The 22,321-nt window shown below is 35.2% G+C and overlaps 5 protein-coding genes across 7 annotated transcripts; 3 read left to right on the top strand and 2 right to left on the bottom strand.

Annotated features, from left to right (window-relative positions):
• On the top strand, nt 1,911-2,792 carry LOC104788332 (protein transport protein Sec61 subunit beta-like). Its single transcript, XM_010514082.2, has 2 exons — nt 1,911-2,034; nt 2,270-2,792. Exon 2 carries the CDS (start codon nt 2,296-2,298, stop codon nt 2,560-2,562), a length of 267 nt encoding a protein of 88 aa, XP_010512384.1. The 5' UTR covers nt 1,911-2,034; nt 2,270-2,295; the 3' UTR covers nt 2,563-2,792.
• LOC104788331 (GATA transcription factor 4-like) lies at nt 3,362-4,639 on the bottom strand. The gene is made up of 2 exons (XM_010514081.2): nt 4,294-4,639; nt 3,362-4,198 (listed from the first exon to the last, which is right to left on the bottom strand). The coding sequence occupies exons 1-2, from the start codon at nt 4,510-4,512 to the stop codon at nt 3,668-3,670; spliced, it is 750 nt and encodes a 249-aa protein (XP_010512383.1). The 5' UTR covers nt 4,513-4,639; the 3' UTR covers nt 3,362-3,667.
• Nucleotides 13,420-14,588, top strand: LOC104788329. Its single transcript, XM_010514078.1, has 2 exons — nt 13,420-13,639; nt 14,003-14,588. Exons 1-2 carry the CDS (start codon nt 13,539-13,541, stop codon nt 14,286-14,288), a joined length of 387 nt encoding a protein of 128 aa, XP_010512380.1. The 5' UTR covers nt 13,420-13,538; the 3' UTR covers nt 14,289-14,588.
• On the top strand, nt 15,542-18,790 carry LOC104788330 (3-hydroxyisobutyryl-CoA hydrolase-like protein 1, mitochondrial). The gene is made up of 14 exons (XM_010514080.2): nt 15,542-15,988; nt 16,076-16,156; nt 16,224-16,292; nt 16,400-16,463; nt 16,708-16,787; nt 16,895-16,978; nt 17,126-17,210; nt 17,443-17,528; nt 17,622-17,743; nt 17,845-17,905; nt 17,983-18,081; nt 18,177-18,278; nt 18,377-18,418; nt 18,500-18,790. Exons 1-14 carry the CDS (start codon nt 15,674-15,676, stop codon nt 18,614-18,616), a joined length of 1,407 nt encoding a protein of 468 aa, XP_010512382.1. The 5' UTR covers nt 15,542-15,673; the 3' UTR covers nt 18,617-18,790.
• On the bottom strand, nt 19,213-22,047 carry LOC104788328 (exosome complex component RRP45B). 3 transcript variants are annotated; one of them, XM_010514075.2, is made up of 10 exons: nt 21,764-22,047; nt 21,485-21,624; nt 21,128-21,337; nt 20,929-21,024; nt 20,709-20,823; nt 20,524-20,604; nt 20,251-20,439; nt 19,910-20,160; nt 19,746-19,804; nt 19,213-19,642 (listed from the first exon to the last, which is right to left on the bottom strand). In XM_010514075.2, the coding sequence occupies exons 2-10, from the start codon at nt 21,619-21,621 to the stop codon at nt 19,440-19,442; spliced, it is 1,341 nt and encodes a 446-aa protein (XP_010512377.1). In that variant the 5' UTR covers nt 21,622-21,624; nt 21,764-22,047; the 3' UTR covers nt 19,213-19,439. The 3 variants fall into 3 exon arrangements, with proteins under 3 accessions (XP_010512377.1, XP_010512379.1, XP_010512378.1); XM_010514077.2 differs by having other exon boundaries at nt 21,485-21,639; nt 21,764-22,042; XM_010514076.2 differs by having other exon boundaries at nt 21,485-21,627; nt 21,764-22,042.

The raw sequence follows: 22,321 nt of genomic DNA, 5'->3' as shown, positions 1-22,321 counted from the left end.
TACTGTGATGAGCTTAATATTAAGTTTCTATATTTCTGAACGCTATTATCCTTTGGTTGTATATATGTAGTATATATTTCTTAAAACTGTCTGGTTGTATTTGGCCAAAAAAAAACTGGTTGTAACTATCGATGAACTCAAGCTTTTGGCTGTTTTTAAAGCTTCTTTTCTTATATTTTTTGGGAAAAAAAAGTATTTAATTTAATATTTAGTTTGTATAATAATTTGTTCGAAGTGGAACAAAAGCGAATGGGCTAACAACATATCAAACATCACGTTATTATATTTTTTGTCGACCACTTACAATATATTACTACTGTGAGACTCAGATCGGTCCCGTGAGAGGCTATATATACACTCTTATTTATTTTTATATATCACTTTCAGTACTACTACATTTGCATACGAATGTGTCTCGCCTGGTAGATCGTAATCGAGATCTATAAAAGAAATAAAAATGAATGAAAAGGTGTATAAATAATACGTTTAAAATACAACGTACGACGGTACTTAGTAGTTACTTGAACGTACGCATGGCGAAGCTTCTTTCTTGGTTTCCTCGGCTAACGACTTAATTAACTTATAGATTCACCACGCATATGGATTAACGAAACCGTGTAGAAACAAACGTTTTTCTTGAATAATTAATGAGAAATACTACTAATTCTGAAAGTTTTCGTTGCTGTGTGGACTGTGGAGCCATGTCGCCGTCAGCAGATATTTCTGCCTTTAATTACGACCTCATATATAATTAAAGTACGTGACCTACCATTAAAGTATTAACGATTATATATATTTATTATCGCCTTACCGGTGTACATAATAATTCTCTTCGTATAAACTAGTAGTATAATTTTTTCTCAACTTTTCAAAGTTTATTAAGGAGTTTGGACCAGAAAATGTAATCATGATATTGGATTCGTGTTGATGTACCTCTTGCCTCTTGGCAACTTTTTGGTATAGGAGGAAAAGAAATAACTAGTTGTATTTTTCAGTTGTGGTCGTAGAAACCATTAAATGTTACACCTTTTTTGAAATCGACAAAAGTTTTCTTTCAAAACCTTTTTCCAAACAGTCTAAATCAAAATGTTGTTGATGAAACCAATCAAGTGGTTGTAACGTATTTTTAACTTGTAATTTGGTGATTGCTTTAATGTTGTCTCGTGTTGGTCAAAAAGTCATAACGAAAATGATTTGAGTATCACCTAAACACAAACTAGACGAATGCAAATTTTCTGGTTTGGTTTTTAGCCTAAGAGATTCAGCTATCCTGAGAAGTGAGAACTAGTGTTGTTGAGAGTTTTTTTTTTCATTCATCGTTCTCTTGGGATCATCATCATAGTGAGGCTCAAATTTTTTTTGTTCTTTTTATCCATAGGAGAAATAGCTAGAATAAACGGGCCCAGCCCAATAACTAGAAAAATTTGAGAAAAATAGAGTTGGGCTTTTAAGCTTAAGGTGGTTTATAAACAAGTTGTCTATAAACAACGAGAAACTAATGGGTCTCTCTAATCATTGGAAGATGCAGCCAATTTATCCATTATCATACATTTAATTTAACACAAGTTGTCTCTAAACAACAAAGACGAAACTATGGGTCTCTAAACGAAAACTGGAGAGTTACTAGTATTTTATGAAAACTCATTCTAATCATTGTAAGATGCAGCTGACATGGTGTTATGTGATCTCTTATCCTCCCTTCATCGTGGATTTGTTAATCTCGATAATTTTAAGGAAACGAATATTTTTAGAACCAAAGGCGCAAAGTCGTGCAAGGTCTGTTACATACGGATTGTCGTCCACGTGTCAATTACAAATTGGAGGGTTCTTACATTCAACTGATTACGTGTCGTTACACATTGGTCATTACGCGAACGAGTTGCGTGGCCTCACAGAAGAGAGACAAAACTCTCAAAATTCATAAAAAGAATGAAAACGTGAATGGTCGACGACGAGTCTGCGATTTACGGACATTGGCGAATTCTCCCCTAAAACGTAGTCGAAGACGCGATCAGGAAATTGTAGCCGGAACAGGTGAATTTCTCTAATTCGAATCCCGTTACTAAGAGACGTTTATGATACATTAGAACATCTCGCAATGTTTGATTGTTTAGAACAAAAATGCATAGGGTTTGTAACATGATCGCATATATATGTTATGTCTGATGTAGATGTTGATTTCGCTACCGTAACAACAGTTGTAAATTACGATTATGACACGTTTTTTAATTGATCTGCATGCCTAATGTTGCTTTTTTTATTGGTTTAGTTTAAGAAACAGGAAGTGAAGCAAAAATGGTAGGTGGTGGAGCTCCACAGAGAGGAAGTGCAGCTGCAACTGCAAGCATGAGGAGGAGAAAGCCTGCTGGTGGTGGTGGAAACAGCAGTGCCGGTGGTGGAGCTGGTGGAGGAGCAGCAGGAACAATGCTTCAGTTCTACACAGATGACGCCCCTGGTCTCAAGATATCTCCAAATGTTGTTCTTATTATGAGCATTGGTTTCATTGCCTTTGTTGCTGTTCTTCATGTCATGGGTAAGCTCTATTTTGTCAAGAGCAAATGAAGACGATCGAGGACATACAAAAAAACACACAGCAAATCTCATCAATACCTTCTTCTTTTTTTTTACTGTTTAGAATTTTTGTCAGTATAGTCGCTTCATTCAAGTTTTGAGTTTTCTTGTTTTTTTTTTTCTTGACTAGTCTGCATCCAGCTCAACATTTTGCAGTTTCTTGATATTTGCAAGTTTTGTCTTTCTAATACAACTTGTATATCCTCTTGTTTCTTGGCTTTGGTTTAGTAGATAGTTTTTTGTGGTTTAAGTACAAGTGTACAACCAAATTAGATTGGTTTGGTGTAGTATTGTTTCTGGTTTAGATTTCTTAAATTTGATGAGTTTGCTTTAGTTTTGATTTGGTATACGTGTTTAATATTTGAAAATGCTGAAACTATTTATACACCAAACTGAGGTCCAGTTTAGTTTTCATATCATATGCTTGTTTAGTTTTGGTGTATGGCCGTTTAGTTTAGTTTATAACAGGTTTACGCACTTCCATAGAAGATCAAAGAGTAAAAGTTCTTTCAAATGAAGGAATCATATTGAAAAATGCGGACGATTAAGTTAGATTTTGAATTACCTAAACCAGAACTTGATTCGACTTTGGTTATTTTCTTTAACGAAGTGTATTGCCCTCGTGAAGTCTCAAAAATCAAATTCTAAAGCATGATTATAACATGTAACATGTATGATGTATGAAAGATCAACGAGCATGTCATGAGTGTGAATGTGTGTAAACATCATAAGTCACAAAAAAGCAGAGTCCACGGTGGTTGAGAGGCTTTTATATCTGAAAAAGAAGAAAATTAAATGCCGCCAATAAAATCATTTAATGATATAACTTTAAGGAGAGCCGTGAAAAACCCAAAAAAAAAAAAAAAACAAAAATCAAATGAATACTAACAAATTAATGACGTAATTAGCAGAGGAGACAGAGAGTTTCATTTTTTAAACTAATACTGATAACTTAACAAAAAAATTAAAAAGTCTCGTAACCCCCTCCCTCGCGTCGGTCACGTGATCATCGCCGTTAGGATTACGACACGTCACCCCTTACCACCAATCACAAAAACCCTCCAAAAGAGAAGAAAACCCCCAAAACGCGAATTTTTCACCGCGGCTGAAACGCTGGAATCGAAACGTACGATTCTTGCTGCTCCTTCTGTCGCCTAAGCTCCATAACTTTCCGATGAGAGTTCGAGTGCTGAGTCAACACGAACGTCGGACTCGAAGCCGGTCTGTATTCCGGTACAAGCCTCCCTGATTTGTAACGAACACCGCAAGCGTTACAAAGCGTTTTAGGTCCCAGCGGTCCGGTTCTCCACTGTGGCGTTTTCTCCGACGCGCAGTGCGTGCAGCACCGCCTCGCTCCTCCTCCTCCTACCTCCGCCGTAACTGATTCACCGTTGTATTCCTTCTTGTGTTTAGGTTTTGGAACAGAGCCGTGACAAAGCTCGGATTCAGGCATCGGAGCCCAAGTTCCAGCGACGGATGGTGCCGGAGCTCTTGATCGGCGGCTTCTAGGTTTTCCGGTGAATGAAACCTCGGGTCTAACGGACATGGTTAAAGGATTCGTTGGGAAATCGGAGAAGGAATCGTCAACGAATCGTGATAACCACTCGAGATGAGCTGCGTCGTCACTCTGCAAATTCCAAAAATTAAAAAAAAATCAGAACTCTGAAAAAATTCAAAAATCAGAATTAGGGGAAATTGAAATTAGGGGTTTGGGAGACGAACGGGGACGCAGAGATCGTGAGTGAAGTCGGAGAGGAGAGGAGGAGGAGAAGTGTAGGCGGAAGAACGGAAGTTGAAAGGGTTTTCAGAAGCGACGGAGGAAGCGGCGGAGGAAGTTACGGTTGAGATTGAGGAGGAGGATGAGAAGATTTCGTCGTTGGAGAAATCGAGAAGGTCGTCTATGCGAAGCAAGTCTGGTGATGACATACCGTAGACGTCCATTGTTTTAACTCTCAGACTCTCGCTCACTGGGTATGTATGTGGTCTCACTACTGGTTCAGGGGTTTAATATAGAGAGAGAGAGTAGTCTTAGTCTAGTGTAAGTGAGGAAAGAGACGAAGAAGAGCAACAAGGAGAACGTGCATAGAGTTAGCATGCACCGAGCCTGACCTGACCACTCCCTCTTTTTTTATTTTCTTCTCTATTTATTTATTTAATATACTATTTTGTCTACATTTTTTTTTGAACATATGCATGTGCTGGCTATTTTACTTAACATGATTTTTATTAATTTAACCACATTTTCTGTCATAAAATGCATATATTATATATATATATATATAGACTATGGTGAGTTAAATTTAAATTAAACAATGAAGCGGAAAAATTCGATTAATGTAAGGTTACTAAACTTGTTTTGTGTAAAACTCTTCACTCTTTTGTTAATAGAATTCTACCATCTCTGAAAAAAATTGTTTATTTTCCCTCGAATGTGTAAGTGGTAACCAAGCATATAAGCTGTAGCTATAGGTATATTTTAGTCTGAAGTCTGAACGTTAGGTTTGGCTGTATAATGCAAACCTCCAAATTGTTAGAATTCAACAAGGCGACCAAAAATAATTAAGGAAAGTAGAGAACAAAATCGGCCCTTTAATTATTCACCAATAAAATGACACGACTAGTCTACTACTCTACTTTGCGCGATTGTGATTACATAAATAGTTTCACATTTTGCAATCTAGCTTACAAAGAAAATAAGAGAGAAACCGGAGCCTCTAGCTCTGGTGGTAAAGGACTCTCAACTGAGGTATCCGCCATCACGAGTTCGAGTCCCGGCCACTGCGGTATTCACTTAAGGGCTGCAGCGTTTCAGGAGCCGACATGTGGAGTGTCGTTTGGCCGCCCACGTGGCTATTCTAAGAAAACCGATAATCTAACACGTGGATCTCTGCTCTATCGGGTAACCGATAGCTAAGACATGGACCCCTGCTCTATCGGGGAGCGTTGGAAACCTGGGTTATATAAAAAAAATAATAATAAGAGAAGAGAGATGGGAGACTCTGCAGAGTAGCAACATACTGTATGTGTCTAATATTATTCTCAGTAACCTTAGCATGTCTTTCAGTACTGGTTGACATGAGAGAATAATTAAGAAACTGAAGTGATAAAACTATCTTGCACATCACCAGAAGAAGTAACATAATTTAGTATTTGATGATTTATATCTTGTAATACTAGTTATCTATATTAACATTTTTGAAATAAATTTTGGTTTATGCCCTTTAAGTTTTACTTTAAAATTTTTTTTTTACAATATTAACTCCTAAAACAATTGCAGAGAAACTCAAATACTAAACTTTCTTAAATTGACCAACATTTGTTACATTTATTGCCATAAAATCTTAACAACATCTATACATTCTGAATTTTCCAAAAACAACTCTACCCATTAAAGTTTTAACCCATTAAATCTCCAAAACTATTTTTTATTGATGTTAGAATCTCTCAAATTTAAATGATATACAACATATTTTCCATAACAAAGGTTTACAATCTCCATAATTATATTAACATTTATAAATTTCTTAAACCAAACATCTAATTATAAAATGTCACATTATATATTAAACTATTTTTTAAAACACTTTCAGATGTGTACCAGGAGATAAATATATTACTAGACTATACATATATCACACGGGTTAAAACTTTGAAAACACTACAAAAATTATATACTTTGAATACTTATATCAAATACTTGTAAAATTTTATATTTTTAAAATTAATAAAACAATAATAAAATAACAAATAAATACAATATAATTTTAAATTTTAAAAATTAAAAATATTGTCCCGCGGTGTACCGCGGATGAAATACTAGTGTTATGTATTTTTAAACTTCTGTGTTTTAATTGCTTTTTCTAATGTGTTACTTAAAGTTATTTTAAAAATCGAAGAGATAATTATTATAAAAAAAGTAATGGGGGAATGGGGAAATGGATGGAGACAATCAAGGAGATGGATGAGTTAGACCGACGAGCCGAAGTGCATTGCACTTTGGTTCTATAAATTCCTATGGCCCTCCTTTTAGGTTTCTATACATAATATTTTTTTCCTATCATTTATCTTCTTATGTCTCTTTCATGCACTGCTCTTATAAATTTTATTCATTTTTGTAAGCTATACAACTACTCATAATGTACAAACACGCACGACACATGCATATGGTATAAAGAACAGGGAACCAATTGTTACGAACATTGTTTATCATATTCAGCTAAAAAATAAACATTCATATGCATCACTATCTTGTGCTCAATTTTTATGTGCCACCGCCAATCATCATAAGGGGAGGCTTTAATTTGGGCAGATGTGTCTGATTATTTAACCAATCTATCTATTTCAAAGATTATATGTGATTTGCTAGGCTTTGAAGGTAGAACATAACATTGACTTACAAATTGCAGAGATACACGGTGTTCGCAGAATAGCGTGGCGCAACTTGTTGAAGTGTGTTTGGTCTGTTTCCACAAACGTTAATTCTTGCTACACATTTTAGTAGAGTAGAGTTGTTCGGCAGATAAATTAGTGATTTATGGATGATAAGAGCCGACAAATTTAATTATTGGCCTATCCATTACAAGTTCTGAAGCTACAAAATATTTTATCATTACACGAAAGATAATTCAGTAAATCCACGTGGCTGCATGTGGGGACCGTTCTCATCTTCACGTGCCTCGAAGATAAAGAAGATTTTTCTTTGTAAGACGAAGCTTGCCATGAAGAAGGCAAGCAAAGAGAAAGAAAAAGAAAAAAAAAACGAGAAAATGATTTGAAAGATTGCAATTGCTAGAAAGGTTTTAAAATCATTACTTGACGATGAAGTGAACTAATGAAGTCAATTTTCTCAATCTTCAAAAAATTATAATTTTAATTTTGTTGTGCTTATATGCTTATAGCATAATCCCGCGCTTACAATGGTAGGTTTTGAGATCATGCCAAGTATTTTCATATACAGTAATTGCAAAAATATTCGAATACAGTTTACTACCTCACATACGGTATAATTTTCTGGTCAAGTTAACACTCATAGCAGCATTTATAAATGCGACGATTGCAAGAAGATGTTAGCATTTGTTACTAATGACTAAAGAGTCCACTAGAGTGGACATTAACTTCTAAAACAAGATGGCACGAAACTAGAGGAACAGCAAACGTAGATAAACTTGTTTTTATTCAGTTTAATTAACATTTTTTATTTTACTACCGACAATATTTTCCAGCTGGCATCTTCTGTCTCTTTCAGAAGGTTCCCTTTCGTAGACACCTGTTATATTGTATGTAAATTATATTTTTCGTTGTTGATTTTTTTTCCAAAGTATAAATCGCATGTAGGAAAAAAGTTACATAGGGAATTTTGTACAGTACGTGTTTGTAATTTCTGTCCGAGCTTATTCGAACTTTCATTTTATTTTTGTTGCCATGTATTCGAAGTTTGAACTAATGGTTGTCGCTAAATTGCATACACACTTATTACCCACTATGCAACTGTATATAGTATATTATATTAATTTTATCAGAAGTCTCCAAAGAACCACTAGGCAAACTATGTTATGTATCCAGCCAATAAGTTGACCAAACAGAATTAGGAACTTGCTGACCACAAGTAAACAGAATTAGAAACTCAAATTATAAACAAAAAATCTTTTTTTAGTAAAACAATTTTTGATTTATCCAAAATGAATTCACTTATAGAGTTTGATCAAATTCACTTATGAAAACATATACTAACTTAATAAATTTATAAACGATGTGAAGTTGTGAACTAATTGGAAAGAGGAAAAAAAAAAGAAGAGCGAGAAAAACGAGTGTAGAGAGAATGTGACGGTGATTGGTGGGCCTAACCCTGTCATGGTTCAGTCTCATCTTTGAGAAAACTAGATAGATACACAGAGCAAGTACATCGACGTACGGGTGCGCTTAACTTCTCCCCAAGCGGCTCTCCTTTTTTGTCAACCAGAGAGAGGCTTTCTTAGTTAGTGTGGTTCCACTTGCTTTTTTATTCTTCTGCCTTTGGAATAAGAATCTCTCTTTGCTTATTCATTTGATGATGGATACATACGAATATTATCATCATCATCAATCGTGCTTCAACTTCAACAAAATTCCTAGTTCGGCTTTCTTGAATCACGTGACGGCGGTGATCCCAAAGCGAACACGTGCGACCTCATGTGCCCATAATGACAAATTAATGTTTGTTTAACTCGCTAGACTTCGTACTTTATTCACCACTTAATCACCCTCTAATTAAGTAAAATAAATACTAGTATTAATCTAATTGAGATAATGTTTACTCCTCTGACGAATAACATGCAAAAATGATGACCTTATGCTCATCCACTGTCCTTCTTGTCTCCCCTTTTCTTTTTCTTTTAATAAAACGAATAAATTGTTGAGTAGTGTATTGACTATTGAGATATTCATGTTTTTTTGGCTAATCGAATGAATGACCTTATAGATATTTCGTACTAAGTACTAACACCAAAATAAAAGACTCATTCCACAATTCATAGCGACGTACATATATACATTAGACTGAGTTCGAAGCATAGTATTCCATTGTAGTATTTAGTACTAGTAACAGACTATATATGGTTTCATTTACTTTAGGTGTATGCATATGCATACATACACGAGACCGAGCAAGATATTTCATTAAATTTGTGGAATCTGAAGCTAAAAGACTTGCCCCAGTGAAGCATAATTAGTACACGTCGATGATTTAGCCACGCAAGCTTTTTCGTTTTTATTCGTTTTATATTTCTTACACGTCAAGCTCAACAGTTTGAAGACAAAAGCTAGTGAGAGGGTGATGTGGAATGGGCTTCTGTTTGTATTGTGAATTATGGGCCGTGGGGCCTAGTCTTCATAGAATGCGACAACCACCACTTGGGGACATTGTTTAGCACAGAAAATGTGTCGGACATACGACAGAAAAACACGTACGGCGTCGTTATACGCCATAGCAATAGGAATGTTACGGTGCGTCGGAAAATCTCCGGCAAAGCCACAATTTTGAATTGGGCCGTGATATGTATATCTAAAACCCATTTATATTCTTCTTATTATGGATGATGCAAACGACGCGGTGTATTCGAAATCATCATCTAATGCCAAAAAATGTATAGAATTCGTACATCAATTTAAAGTAAACTTCAACGTCCATATATAATGTCTACATTTATACTCCATATATAATAAACCAATATATATATATTTACGAAAATATGTTTGTACATATATAGCCTCTTGTAATAACTTCTCATCTTATTTTTCTTGCTTTGAATACAACTTTTGCTGGATCAACTTTACTACGTCGTGCCAACCCACTAAAATACTGATCATGTTCTGCAGGTTGATTAGATGCTGGTTAATAATAATAAGCCGAATCATTTTACTTTAGGTTAAGGTTAATTAAATCTAGAATTTTCTGATATTTTCTTATGGAATATCTAAGACAGAATTGGATGGTGTTGGAGATGCGGACAGGTGGATCGTGGATGTGAGTCCCACACAAAGAATCGGGTGAGGTGAACGGTCGTTACAACTTGGCCGGACCCATAAATCGCCGATTTGAGCCACGGAGAGAGAGTGGGACACACGCGCTGTGACTTCTAGTGAACTTGCCGTTAACACAACGCTAATAAAGCTGAGATATTTCGATCCGGACGCGTGTAAGGTTGAGATAAATTGGACAGAAAAGGTGTTCAGAGGAAATGGTCCCCTAAAAAGGGTAATAAGAGAGGAACGCATGGAAGATATTACGATGCATGGAACAGAGCCTTTCTGTGTCCGTTTCTAATTTATCCATATGGCTTTTCACATTCACATACATAGCCTCTGGTTTATGAATATTCTTTACTTTCTCTATACTGTTCAATGTATATACACGTATATCCATTAGACCATTACAATAAATGCGTTGTATGTATATAATTTATACTTTACAATTCGATATTCACCAAGATTACTGTTGTGTGATAAGTAAACAGTTGAAAGTGACTCTTTCACTGGCTTTATGAAATAGATGCTTGAGTCGTGTATATTCTTACAATTTATTAAATCATGTCTTGTGTAGTTGTGTTTGAAAAATATGAACTATATATATTGAAACAACAAAAAATGAACTACATCATGTATGTTTTTAAAATCAAAATGAACTATTTATCAGTAACTCTATCTAATTAACTAATGTTACGTTACGTTGTTGGCAAAAACAAAATAACTTGAAATAACAATATACTAAAAAGGAAGAAAGTAGAAAATTGTCTAATTATATGGTAATTCTTCTAGTTATCATGAGGTTTTTTATAAGTTGTTGGCACATGGTAAAAAACTAAAGTGTGAAACTGAAAAATGTAACTAATTAATTGAGATCAGTTATTGTTTTTTACTATGCAATTGAAATTTTTTAGAAAGGTTTTTCTAGTAAGCAAGTCTACTGTCTACATTTAATTTCTCTTTTTGATATTAACAACTAAGTGAACTAAGAAGCTACGTCTAAGACTAAAAATGAAATCAAGAAAATAAACTGAAGGGTACTTTTATGATATTTTTCTTCTTGTACAAACACGTTAGATGTGTTCTTGTTTTGTCGCGTGAAACTTACTGGGAAGAAATGTTGTCAGAGTTGACTGGCATTACTATAGCATGGTTCTCGAATTGGCTATTTTTTTTCTATAAACATGTGTAACCATAATATTACATTTCCGAATGTAAATATACCACCCAAGAAAATAAAAAATATATATATGGGCTCCACTTTGTCGACGTACACCAAACCATCGTGTGTATATGCCAGTGTGATAATTTATAGTATATAGTTCTCCAATCACATTTATAAACGCCTAAAAATAAGTATGGTTTCATTGCATATATTAAAATCCTTGGTACACGGTTTTTACAAGTAAATGGTGTGTATATATCTAGTTTAGTATATTCTCCCGCGCTATAGATTTTTATCATATGAGTGTTCTGGAAACGGTGTGAAATGATGCAACTCAAACACGATTAGTTTTATTTAGTCATGGACGATGGGAAGAAAAGAGAAATTTTCTATGATATTGGTCATGTGAATATATTAATTTCGGTACTATATTAGCTAAGATAAGAAGTTTCATCAGTCACATTTATTTATCTTTTAGACCTCTATAGGCTATGATATAAAAAACTAAAAAGCGCATACGAACCAAAAGACTTAGGATTCGATAAAAGTCTATTTGAGAAATTAATGTAACGCACGAGAAGGTGAATGAGTTGACTAGTCTATCTTTAAATTCATTATCGTGTGACTGCATATGTGTAGAGTAGTAGTATTAGTAGATGATACGGTTGCATTCATAAAAGTGGATCTCTTCATAAACTAACATGAATTAAACAAAATATTTTAACTTTCTTTCGTAACTTTGTAAACTATATCATACGGTTTAGTTTTATTTTCACGATGAAATCATACTTTCTTTCACCAACTACGACAATTTTTTATTTTTTTGACTACTAGGATATATCTCGTGCTTTAGAGTATGAGACAACATTTTTCCAAAAATTATAATACAATTTTAAAAATATTTTGTTTCATATAGTATTTACTTTTAATATGACAATTATTTGATAAATCTACATATATATTTTTGAATACTAATTATTTTAAATTGTTATAGTATTTTAATTTGTTTGATATATGTTTTTTTTTGAACAAAATTTGTTTGATGTATGTATATTACAGTTTTAAATTTTTTTGTTTGTCGTATTTGCATCATTTTTTTTGTCAACCAAACATATAACTAGAAAATGATTCTGAGATTGGTTACCCACACCGGAAAGTAAGTTTGCATATCATTATTTTGTGAAATATATTGATTTTTGAAGTAGTAATTATAGTATTGTGTTATGAACAAATAAAATTTATTAATTTCTCAACCGCAAAAAATTTAGTTTTACCAACTTGCCAATGCGGAACATTAAAACACTATTTTCTCATAAATTGAGTAATATATCTTCGTTTTAAAAAATTTAAATCACACTATATGAAGAAAAATATACATATTTATTAATTATATATATTAATATGATAATTCAAAACAGTTTGTAAATGAAATAAAAGAAAGATGATAGGAGAAACATAATTTAAAATCTTAACAAAATCTTCCAAATTTAATTATTAAAAATAATCATATTCTATATTTTGATATAAATTTTTAGTTTTTAAAATTCTGATCGGTTTACAATTTTTTAAAAATTAATTACTAATTTTCGTCTATAATTAATTAGAAAAAAAATTTTAAAAAAATAAAAATTATTAATAATGTTATTTTTACACTTATTGAAAAATTAAACATTTGATAACATACTAATCTTTTATATTTTATAAAATTAGTTTTCTAGTTGTATTCCTCCATTAATATAGTGGGATTATAATTAGTTGGAAGACGTCGCTATTTGTAAAATTGTGAGCCCTTACTTCTTCTTCTCTAACCAAACGGGAGTGTCTATCACGCTCTCTCCGGATATAAAGTCAAAGATATGACATCCCACAAGTTTCTTTTCTTTGTGCAATTCCCAAATTGTACATAAAAAGGCTTCGAAAATAAGAACATCCCAACACAAAAATACAAGGGTAAAATAGTCATTTTATTCGATTTTTATAATTTAAGGTTCTTTGTTTCTCCACCTCCCAAGCTCCAACTGAAAACGACTGCAAAGCAACCTGCGGTCTCTCTACCTGCCTTGTTACGCTATTATATTTTTTCTTTATTGATTACTATTTTCCTTGATTTTATAAATATTATTATTTCTTATGGACCGACTTGCGAATATTTTAAGTCTTTAATAAACCCAATTTATATACCTTTTTTTCCCCTTCATTGTAGAATCAATTCTTGTCATTTATTTTTTTCTCTCTCCCTCTCTCATTTTCTCTCCATCTCCTCCTTCATATTCTCCGTCTTCTGCTAATTAAGGAAACAAAAATGGTGGATCCTGAAAGAAGAGTGTGTTGCATGTGTGGTGATGTGGGTTTCTTCGACAAGCTCTTTCATTGCAGCAAGTGCCTTAATCGCTTTCAACACTCGTATGTTCTTCTTACATAATTTGTGTCTATGTATATATCTATCTATACCATATGTACTTCTGTGTGTACTATACTCATCATCATCATGCATATTAACAAGATAGAGTAGATTTAGATCGCAGTGGACGGTGAGATCGCGTGCCACGTGCTCTACATCTATGTATCAGATGATCATAATCATCATACATCAAATCAAAAGCTAGCATGCATATATGATATTTATGTATGTATGTATATATACATATAGGATGTGTTATATATTTCATACGAGAACTTTCTCAACAACTACCATACTTATTATATACATGGACTATCACCATCATCAATTCATGATCGTGATCATAAATCTTTGATATATACCAGGTACTGTAGTAGCTATTACAGAGAGCAAGCTGATCCAATCAAGATCTGTGATTGGTGTCAGTGTGAAGCAAAGAGTCGAAGCGGAGCGAAACACGGTGTTAATGGTGGATCGTCTAAGAGATCGTACCGGTCGGAATACTCTTCAGGCAACCAAATCAAACAGCAAGAGACTAACCAAACCACTAGTAGTAGTGTTCCTCCAGCAGCCGACAAGGGTAAATCCGGCGTGCCTTCTCCTAGACCGGCCACTCGCAGGTACAAGCTTCTCAAGGATGTTATGTGTTAGTCTTGTGTTCTTGAAATAACAAAAAAACAAAAAGAAAAGTTTGAGATATGGAGAGTTAATTAGGATCTGGGATAATAAGACACATGTATGTAAGATATATATATAACTAGCTAGGGTTATGGTAGCTAGAAGTTGTTATGGTTTAAGAAGCAATGTAATTTACCTGCGGAGTTTATGTCTTTAGATGTGCTGCTAGCGATCGAGTGAGTGTTTGAAATAAATTAAGTATGTTTTTATAACGACAGAAATCTTATATGTTTTCGTTGAATGATTGATTATATTGTCTTGTGCATTAGTAAATTGAAATCCTCATCAGACCAAGAAAACAAAGAAAAAAAATTGTTATCCCTCGGCATATGATGACACAATCTAAAGCCACATACAAGCTAGTTAGCACTTGTTTTTTGACATTGTCTTCTTATACTGAAAATGCTTTGTTTTTTTTTTTTTTTTGAAGTTTAATTGAATATTAGTGTTAATCTAAATTACTATGGAAGGATCTCTGATAAACCAACTATTGAGCGAGCGACACTATTGTCTAATAGTATTAGTTTGAGTTTTTTTATCTCACATGAAAAACATGTTCCGAAGATTGATGTTTTCGTTAGAGGAGTCACGAACAGTTAAGTAGTTGAAAAAGACTATTTGATGACGACCACACTACACAATTTATACAGAAAGCAGTAGAGAAACATATACGTAGTGAATAAAAAACTATGAGAAATTAGCGTGGCGAGATTGCTTGAGATAAACACAGACTGAGAGATCCAAAAGAATCGAATCACGGCCTCATCCATATATATCTATAGCTGTTCATGGTCTCAAAAATATGAATACAGCGAAATTATATGAATAGAAGAAGTCACCGGCAAAGCAGTGTCACGCAGCACATCGATCACACACACATATATGTATTGATGAGAATCTTCAGGAGAAATGAATGCATTTTTAAGTCCTTTGTCTTGTTTCCTCTTTTGGACCAAAGAGATAATTAAAATAATTGATATAAACCAAAACTAAGAAAAGCTGCCACCTTCTTTCTCTGCCACTCAAAATTCATTCGTCCTTTCTCTTTTTTTTTTTTTAATTTCCTTTCAGCCACTATTTCCGCTTAAACAAGTGATTAAACATATGACCGTACCGCATCACAATTCTAATTTTTTCTTTACAAAATGTATACATCATCATAATCACATGAATTGTTTTTGTTCGTATTGCTTAAAAAAAAAAGAGGTCCCCTTGCTTTCTTTACCAACCAAAAAAAAAAAAAGTCATTACGTCACTACACCAAAACGACGACGTTATTCTTTTTATGCAAAGCGTTCACTCAAATGTCAAAATATCCGAATTAGGGTTTTGTTAAGGAAAAAAAACGTAAGCGTAGGATGGTAAATATAATATTAGTGAAGCCCAGTGAAGTAAATTTAGGTTCGGATAGGCCCATTAGCCATGAAAAGAGGAACAAACGTCATCTCAGAGTGAGTGAGTCAGAAACCTCTGTTTCGTCTAGAGTGTCTTTGATTTTGCCAAATAAGAGTAGAGAGAGAGTTGTTCTTCTTGTTTACAACGAAGACGAAAGAAGACTGATGCATAACGCAAAGGGACTGTTGGGGCGAATCGTTCGAGATAAGCTATGGAGATTTGAGTATCGGAGAAGCTTCTGTTCGCTTAAGGTCACTCCTGAGGACCTTGATAACCAGGTTCGGAGGTGTTTATCGTTTGTACCATTCTCTCACTCTCTCTCTTTCTCTTTTAGGTAGATTGAAATGATTGTTTTCTTAAATTAGGTTCTCGTTGAAGGAAGTGGTTGTTCCCGTACTGCGATTCTTAACAGACCACCTGCGCTTAATGCCCTCACCACTCACATGGTATGGTACTCTCTATTTTGATCTCTGTTTCTGATGTGTTTGATTTGTGTAATTTTTGTGTGAATAGGGTTATAGGTTGCAGAAACTTTATAAGAACTGGGAAGAAGATCCAAATATTGGATTTGTGATGATGAAGGTAATTTTTTTTGTTGCTTCTTCTTCTTATTGTGTGTATCTAAATTATTGTGTTTGAGAGGTGAAAAAAGCTCCTAACTTGTATTTTGTCGTTGAACTGTTTTGAAGGGGAGTGGAAGGGCTTTTTGTGCTGGTGGCGATATTGTGTCTCTCTACAAGTTAATGAAGAGAGGTACATGAAGTTTCACTATACGCTGTCATGTTTGATTCCTCCTGGGAGGCTATATATAGAATTGAAATGGCGAGGTTTTGTTTGTTCATGAAGATCAGATGGTTTTTGTGGTACTTTTGTTATCTGTATTGGGGTTGGAAAGATAGTTTTTTTACTGATTAGAGAGGGTTCTGCAGTATTTATTTTTACTGAAGATTATTCACTGCTCATTGCTTCACTTATTTCTCCTTAAATCTCTATGTAGGTAGCCCGGATGCTATTAGGGAGTTTTTCTGGAGTTTGTATAGTTTTATATACTTGCTAGGCACTTATTTAAAGCCCCATGTAAGTGATCTTTACCTTTAATCATTCTGCAACCAATAGGAAATAACGATGTCATCAAACCACGATGAGTAGAATTAGTATAACACCATGAGTTGCCCTGCATGCAGGTGGCAATTCTTAACGGTGTTACCATGGGAGGTGGAACTGGAGTTTCCATACCTGGGACATTTCGTGTAGCTACTGATAGATCTGTATGTAAATTTTCCATCTATATGCTATTTCTCCACACCTTTCATCAATCTATTTCCTCCTTTCAATTAGTTGGTCAGCTGGATTCTAGTTTAGTTCCGTTGTCTAACTTCTTGGAGAATTGAGTAACTAGCTCATGGGTATTGCAGATTTTTGCTACCCCTGAAACAATCATTGGTTTTCATCCTGATGCTGGCGCTTCTTTTAATCTCTCCCACTTACCTGGTCGCTTAGGTATGCTTGTGTTATATTTTGAACTGCTTAAATTGTGTCATTTAACAATGTTGTTTAATTCTGTAAAGCAATTTTTATTTGAACAATTACCAAAGAAATCACTGATCCAGCAGGAAAGTTAAATAACAAACTCTGCCGATAACTACCAACTTAGCCTAACTTGCTTCAAAGTTTCCTACTTCATAGTATACATTAGCTTCCTAAGATGGATGATTTAATAGAGTGTATGCAGGGGAGTATCTGGGTCTGACTGGGTTAAAGCTCAGTGGGGCAGAAATGTTGGCTTGTGGCCTTGCCACACATTATATTAGAAGTGAGGTAAGTTTGGATTACATAATTTGAGATTTTTTTTCTGTTTTCATTGAACTTATCTTACATGCTAGATAATAAGGCTTTCTTCTCTTACAACAGGAGGTTCCTGTAATGGAAGAACAGCTCAAGAATTTGCTCACTGATGATCCATCTGTTGTTGAGTCATGCTTAGAAAAATGTTCAGAAGTTGCTCATCCAGAAAAGACTGGTGTTCTTGGCAGGTTTGTTTTCTTGAAACTTGGAGATACACAACTCCTTCCTTGTTTTCTCCTCATACTATCTCCCAAGTCCTAAGCTTGCTCTGTTTCTGATTTTGTCTTAGGATTGATTTACTTGAAAAATGCTTCGGCCATGACACAGTAGAAGAAATTATTGATTCTTTGGTAAGTCTCTGCAACAAATGATTCTGCGAGTATGACCATCTCGAGTCACTAGAAGTAACGGTGTTTTGGGTCGCCAGGAAATGGAGGCTAGTAGAAGAAAAGACACATGGTGCACTACTACTCTTCGTCGACTTAAAGAAACATCACCGTTATCTTTGAAGGTGGCATTGAGATCTGTAAGTTCACAATCAAATTTGCTTGTAAACCCATCTTCAAAGAATTCAAATTTCCTTTTCTCGACTTATATACCTTCTTTAAACGAATCGAATAGATCCGGGAAGGAAGATTTCAAACACTTGACCAATGCTTAATCCGAGAGTATAGAATGTCGCTACAAGGAACAATCGGGCCAATGTCTGGCAATTTTTGCGAGGTATGTGAATTTCCGGTATAAAAAAGTCTTAGACATCATTGCAAACAGAGTAAGGAGTAGTCACTAATGATGAGTAATGGTTTCAATGGTGTGACAAGGGAGTACGAGCTCGATTGATAGACAAGGACGAAGCACCGAAGGTATTTTATGTAACGCGTCACTGTGTACATATTAAGTAAGCCATTAAACTGAATTAATGATAAGAACTGGTGGGTGTGCAGTGGGATCCACCGAGCTTGGAGAAAGTATCAGAGGACATGGTGGATGACTACTTCTCTGCCTTGACTGCGACGGAACCTGATCTTGACCTTCCTATCAAACTCAGAGAAAGCATTTAGATTCAAAATTGACTTACATCATCCATCATTCCCCTTTGGTTAACGAAAAGACCTTAGTTCGTTGGGAGACTGATTTCATTCTTCCAGAAGCAGAATGTGTTGCAGGATTTTTGTATTAACAAAATATTACTTAAATTTTTTAATAAAGTAATTATTGATAAAATGAATTTACTAGTTTCGTTTTCGATAAAATCGTAGTGGGTAATGAATAAGTCTCGTTAAAGATGAAGTGATTGGTGGGTAGCTCTAAGGGAGGTGAGGAAGGGTCTCTCGGAACGGGGAAGGGGAAGGTGGTGCCGGCGGGGGAGCTGGGAGTAGTATGGTTTTGGAGCGGGAGAGATGAGACTTGGCGCCGGAACTGGTAGATCGGAGTTGAGAGAGAGAGAGAGAGACGAGCGGAGGCGGAGGAGAGACATGACCTTAGTAGCCTAGGGTCTCGCGAAGTTTACGGAACTAAACTGAACTGAAACTAACAAAGTTTAAACACTTGAGATAAATAAGATCCACCGATGTTTTTGAGTTAGGGTTTTGTATCATTTACCTGCAGGCGAATAAAGACTTTCACATGTTGTTAAGATGATTAATATTCATCTAGAAGAAACAAGTGTAGATCTTATGAAGCTGCACTGTATCCGTTTCACTATAAAGCGTTACAAAGACGAAACAAAAATTTAACAACACTCTGCTCACGTTGACTTATCAGATACATTTTGACCATAAAATTCGTCTCCAGTCTCAAAAGGGGAAGAAGATAGTAAACGAGTGATCGGGACAATGCATTAACTCAAAATCTTGAATCTATTTTTAAAAAGCTAGGGACTTTCTAATTGTTTTTGTTTTTCCGCTTCTTTTTAGGTTTGACAGCATCTTTGAGTGTCATCTCTCCATCGTTTTGTTTTGTAGCTTCAAATGTATCCTTCTTCCCTAAATCTCCGGTTACTTCCTCAACTGACATCTCAGCATCCTTCTGCGCATTTTCCGAGCCATTCGTTGTCTTCTTGCTCGGTGACTTAGTAACGGAATCCCCTGGTTAAACAAAACAGAACAGTATCAGTTCCTCATTACTCTTAAGAGATATAACTACAAGTCTACAAGGTTCGGAGTGAGAAGCAAGATAAACAAAATTTACCTTTTGAAGCAAGAGAAGCTTTCAGTGAATCAACATCCATAGCTTCTGAGTAAGGGTCCCTGGAGATTGTTTAACAACTCAAAATTTGAGATGCAAAAAAGTGACAAGGAACTATCGAGTGGTTCCTTCACAAACCAGAGAGAATGAAACATTGAAGATTTTACCACTTTGAGGGACCGCCTTTAAAGTTGGTAGGAGAGGCAGCAACTTCTTCTACCTTAGTACTTCTTAGTTCCTCTGACGAAAGCTTTAGTCTTTCGACATGTTCCCGAGATATCTCTGCAGCTTTTTGCTGATCTGAGGACTTCCTATGTTCCTCCTTCACAGTAACAGTAGGTCCAGAAACTACAGACTTAGCCAAAGTGGGATGTCGCTTCACCTTCTGTAAGCTTCTCTCACGGTTATATGCTTCAACCTACACCAAGAAAACAGAGCAAGACAAAATGTGAATTGTGGAATCTTTTGGATCCAAAAGAAAAACGATTCGGATTTAGAAAAACCTTACTTCTTCTCTAATTATCTTTGTTGTTGCAGCAGCTCTTGAAAAAGCAAGACGCATGCAATGAAGGATTACACTATGGCTCACGCCTTCTTCTCCCGGTTTCTGGATTGCACATATATCGCCATTGGCATTAACTGTCACAGTCATTCTCCCACACATTACTGCTTCTTCAACATAAGTTGGGTCCATCACCTGCACATAAGAACACATCACACTTAATGTTTCAGAAAGAAAAAAGTAAACTAAATTATCACTGAAAAATACAACTGTCTTTACCACAATGTTGCCTTTATTAAAAAATCCAAACGTGAAAGCTATTGGGAGATGATGTATTATCAATGGAAGTGGTTCCCTTTCCTGCAAAAGATAGTAAAGATAAAGCAAACAGTTAAAGTTGGGAATTGCCTTTTCTACTTAACAAGTTCTTACAAGTTTCACTAAACCGAAAACATATGACTAACCTCTGGTGGGTGTATGATCACTTCTTGACCGTTCTCTCCTCCTACCGTGCAGTCTGGTCTCCTAAACGTCATGAGAGCTGCTAAAGCAGCAATATTGGCAGCATCAACCAAGTTCCTATACAAGAGCGAGTAATAAAAACATGCATAAAGGTCATTTTAAAACAAGAACCTTTACTGAAAAATAAGGAGAAGACAAAGTACAGTAGCTAATAAAACCTACCCTCCGTTGTCCAAAATGTGAAGATCAATACGAACAGACCAGACCATTTTGCCAGCTAGAACGCAGAGTGACTCTGTATCTACTGCACGGCTTTCTCTGCAACCAACACAGTGGACATCCAGTTAAGCATTACTCAAACCAGAACTGTTTTTTTGCAGCATCAATTATATAAATTATTATCATCACAAACAAGCTCTACCTTAAACCTCGGTCGATAATGCGTCCAAGCTCCACTGCAGATTCACCAGGACGGCCAGGCTCAAACGACGGATCAGCCATTGGAGAAAACTCAGTGAAGATAGATAGGGAGCCTTCGTTGGGTCTGTCTTTGTAAGGTTGTACTAACTGAGCAGTCACAAAACCCATTACATGAGTCTGACCAAGTTGAACTTCCGAGCTACCATATTCTCTGTTAATTCACACAAGATTATATAAGCTAACGTGCTAGTATCATCTACATTCAAAGTTATCACAAAAAGATTGAAGCTTTAGAGCTAAAGAAAGCAAACAAAGCCTACTAAGAGCAGAAACGGTATCAATATGTGAGGACACTTACTTTCCAAACTTAATAGTAAGCTTGCGGTAATCATAAAGGCCACGACCATCGACTCTGAGCTCAGATTGTAAAGCAGTTTCCACGAATTTACTCTCGTTCACAGTCAACCTCCACATATTAGCCAATCTCCCCTCCATTATCTGCTATGATTATTACTAACTAAAAAATCAAAACTTTGGACAACCAGTTTGCAAAAAACAACTTATGGAAACAGCAAACTAAAAAAACTCTAATCAATGAACATCTTCTCTTAAGAGTTAGATTAAAAGCAGAACTTACCTACTGAAGGAAAGAGATGAGAAGAGACACTTCGACGATCTTCTTTCGATGTTTTCTCCTTGAATAAATTCACCTTAGGTTAACGAAGAAGGAGCTCTAGAGATTTAAGGGAGCCGCGGCAAAAAATCGCACAAAAGCTTTTTTTTTTTTCTATCTATCGGCCTTTACAACACAGTACACGTAACACACACGGCGGCGACTCAGAGAAAGCTTTGGTAATGGAAGGAAACAGGTAAAACCACTTCTGAGAAATTTGGGAAGGGGTGAGAGAACTAGCCTAAACGACAGCGTCTCAAGTCAAAATAGAAACGCCATCGTTCTTTATAATCAGTTTATGGATATAAAGCCCAACGGGCTTGATTTTCATCATTTTCATCCTTTGTAGACATCACAATTTTTTTTTTTTTGGGGAAAAATTCGTCATAACCAATTTTTATTATTTCTATATTTTGAAGCTTTCTGAGTTATTAATATAATTTCCAAAAATGAATATTATTATCTCATCAGGTTGTTATTTATTTCAGCTCTTGTTGCTCAACGATTAAATCTATTGTGGAT

Source organism: Camelina sativa, chromosome 5 (assembly GCF_000633955.1).
Source record: "Camelina sativa cultivar DH55 chromosome 5, Cs, whole genome shotgun sequence".
NCBI classification, from domain to species: Eukaryota; Viridiplantae; Streptophyta; class Magnoliopsida; order Brassicales; family Brassicaceae; genus Camelina; species Camelina sativa.
The sequence above is the reverse complement of the archived record's forward strand: the minus strand, read 5'-3'. Positions and strand labels throughout refer to the sequence as shown.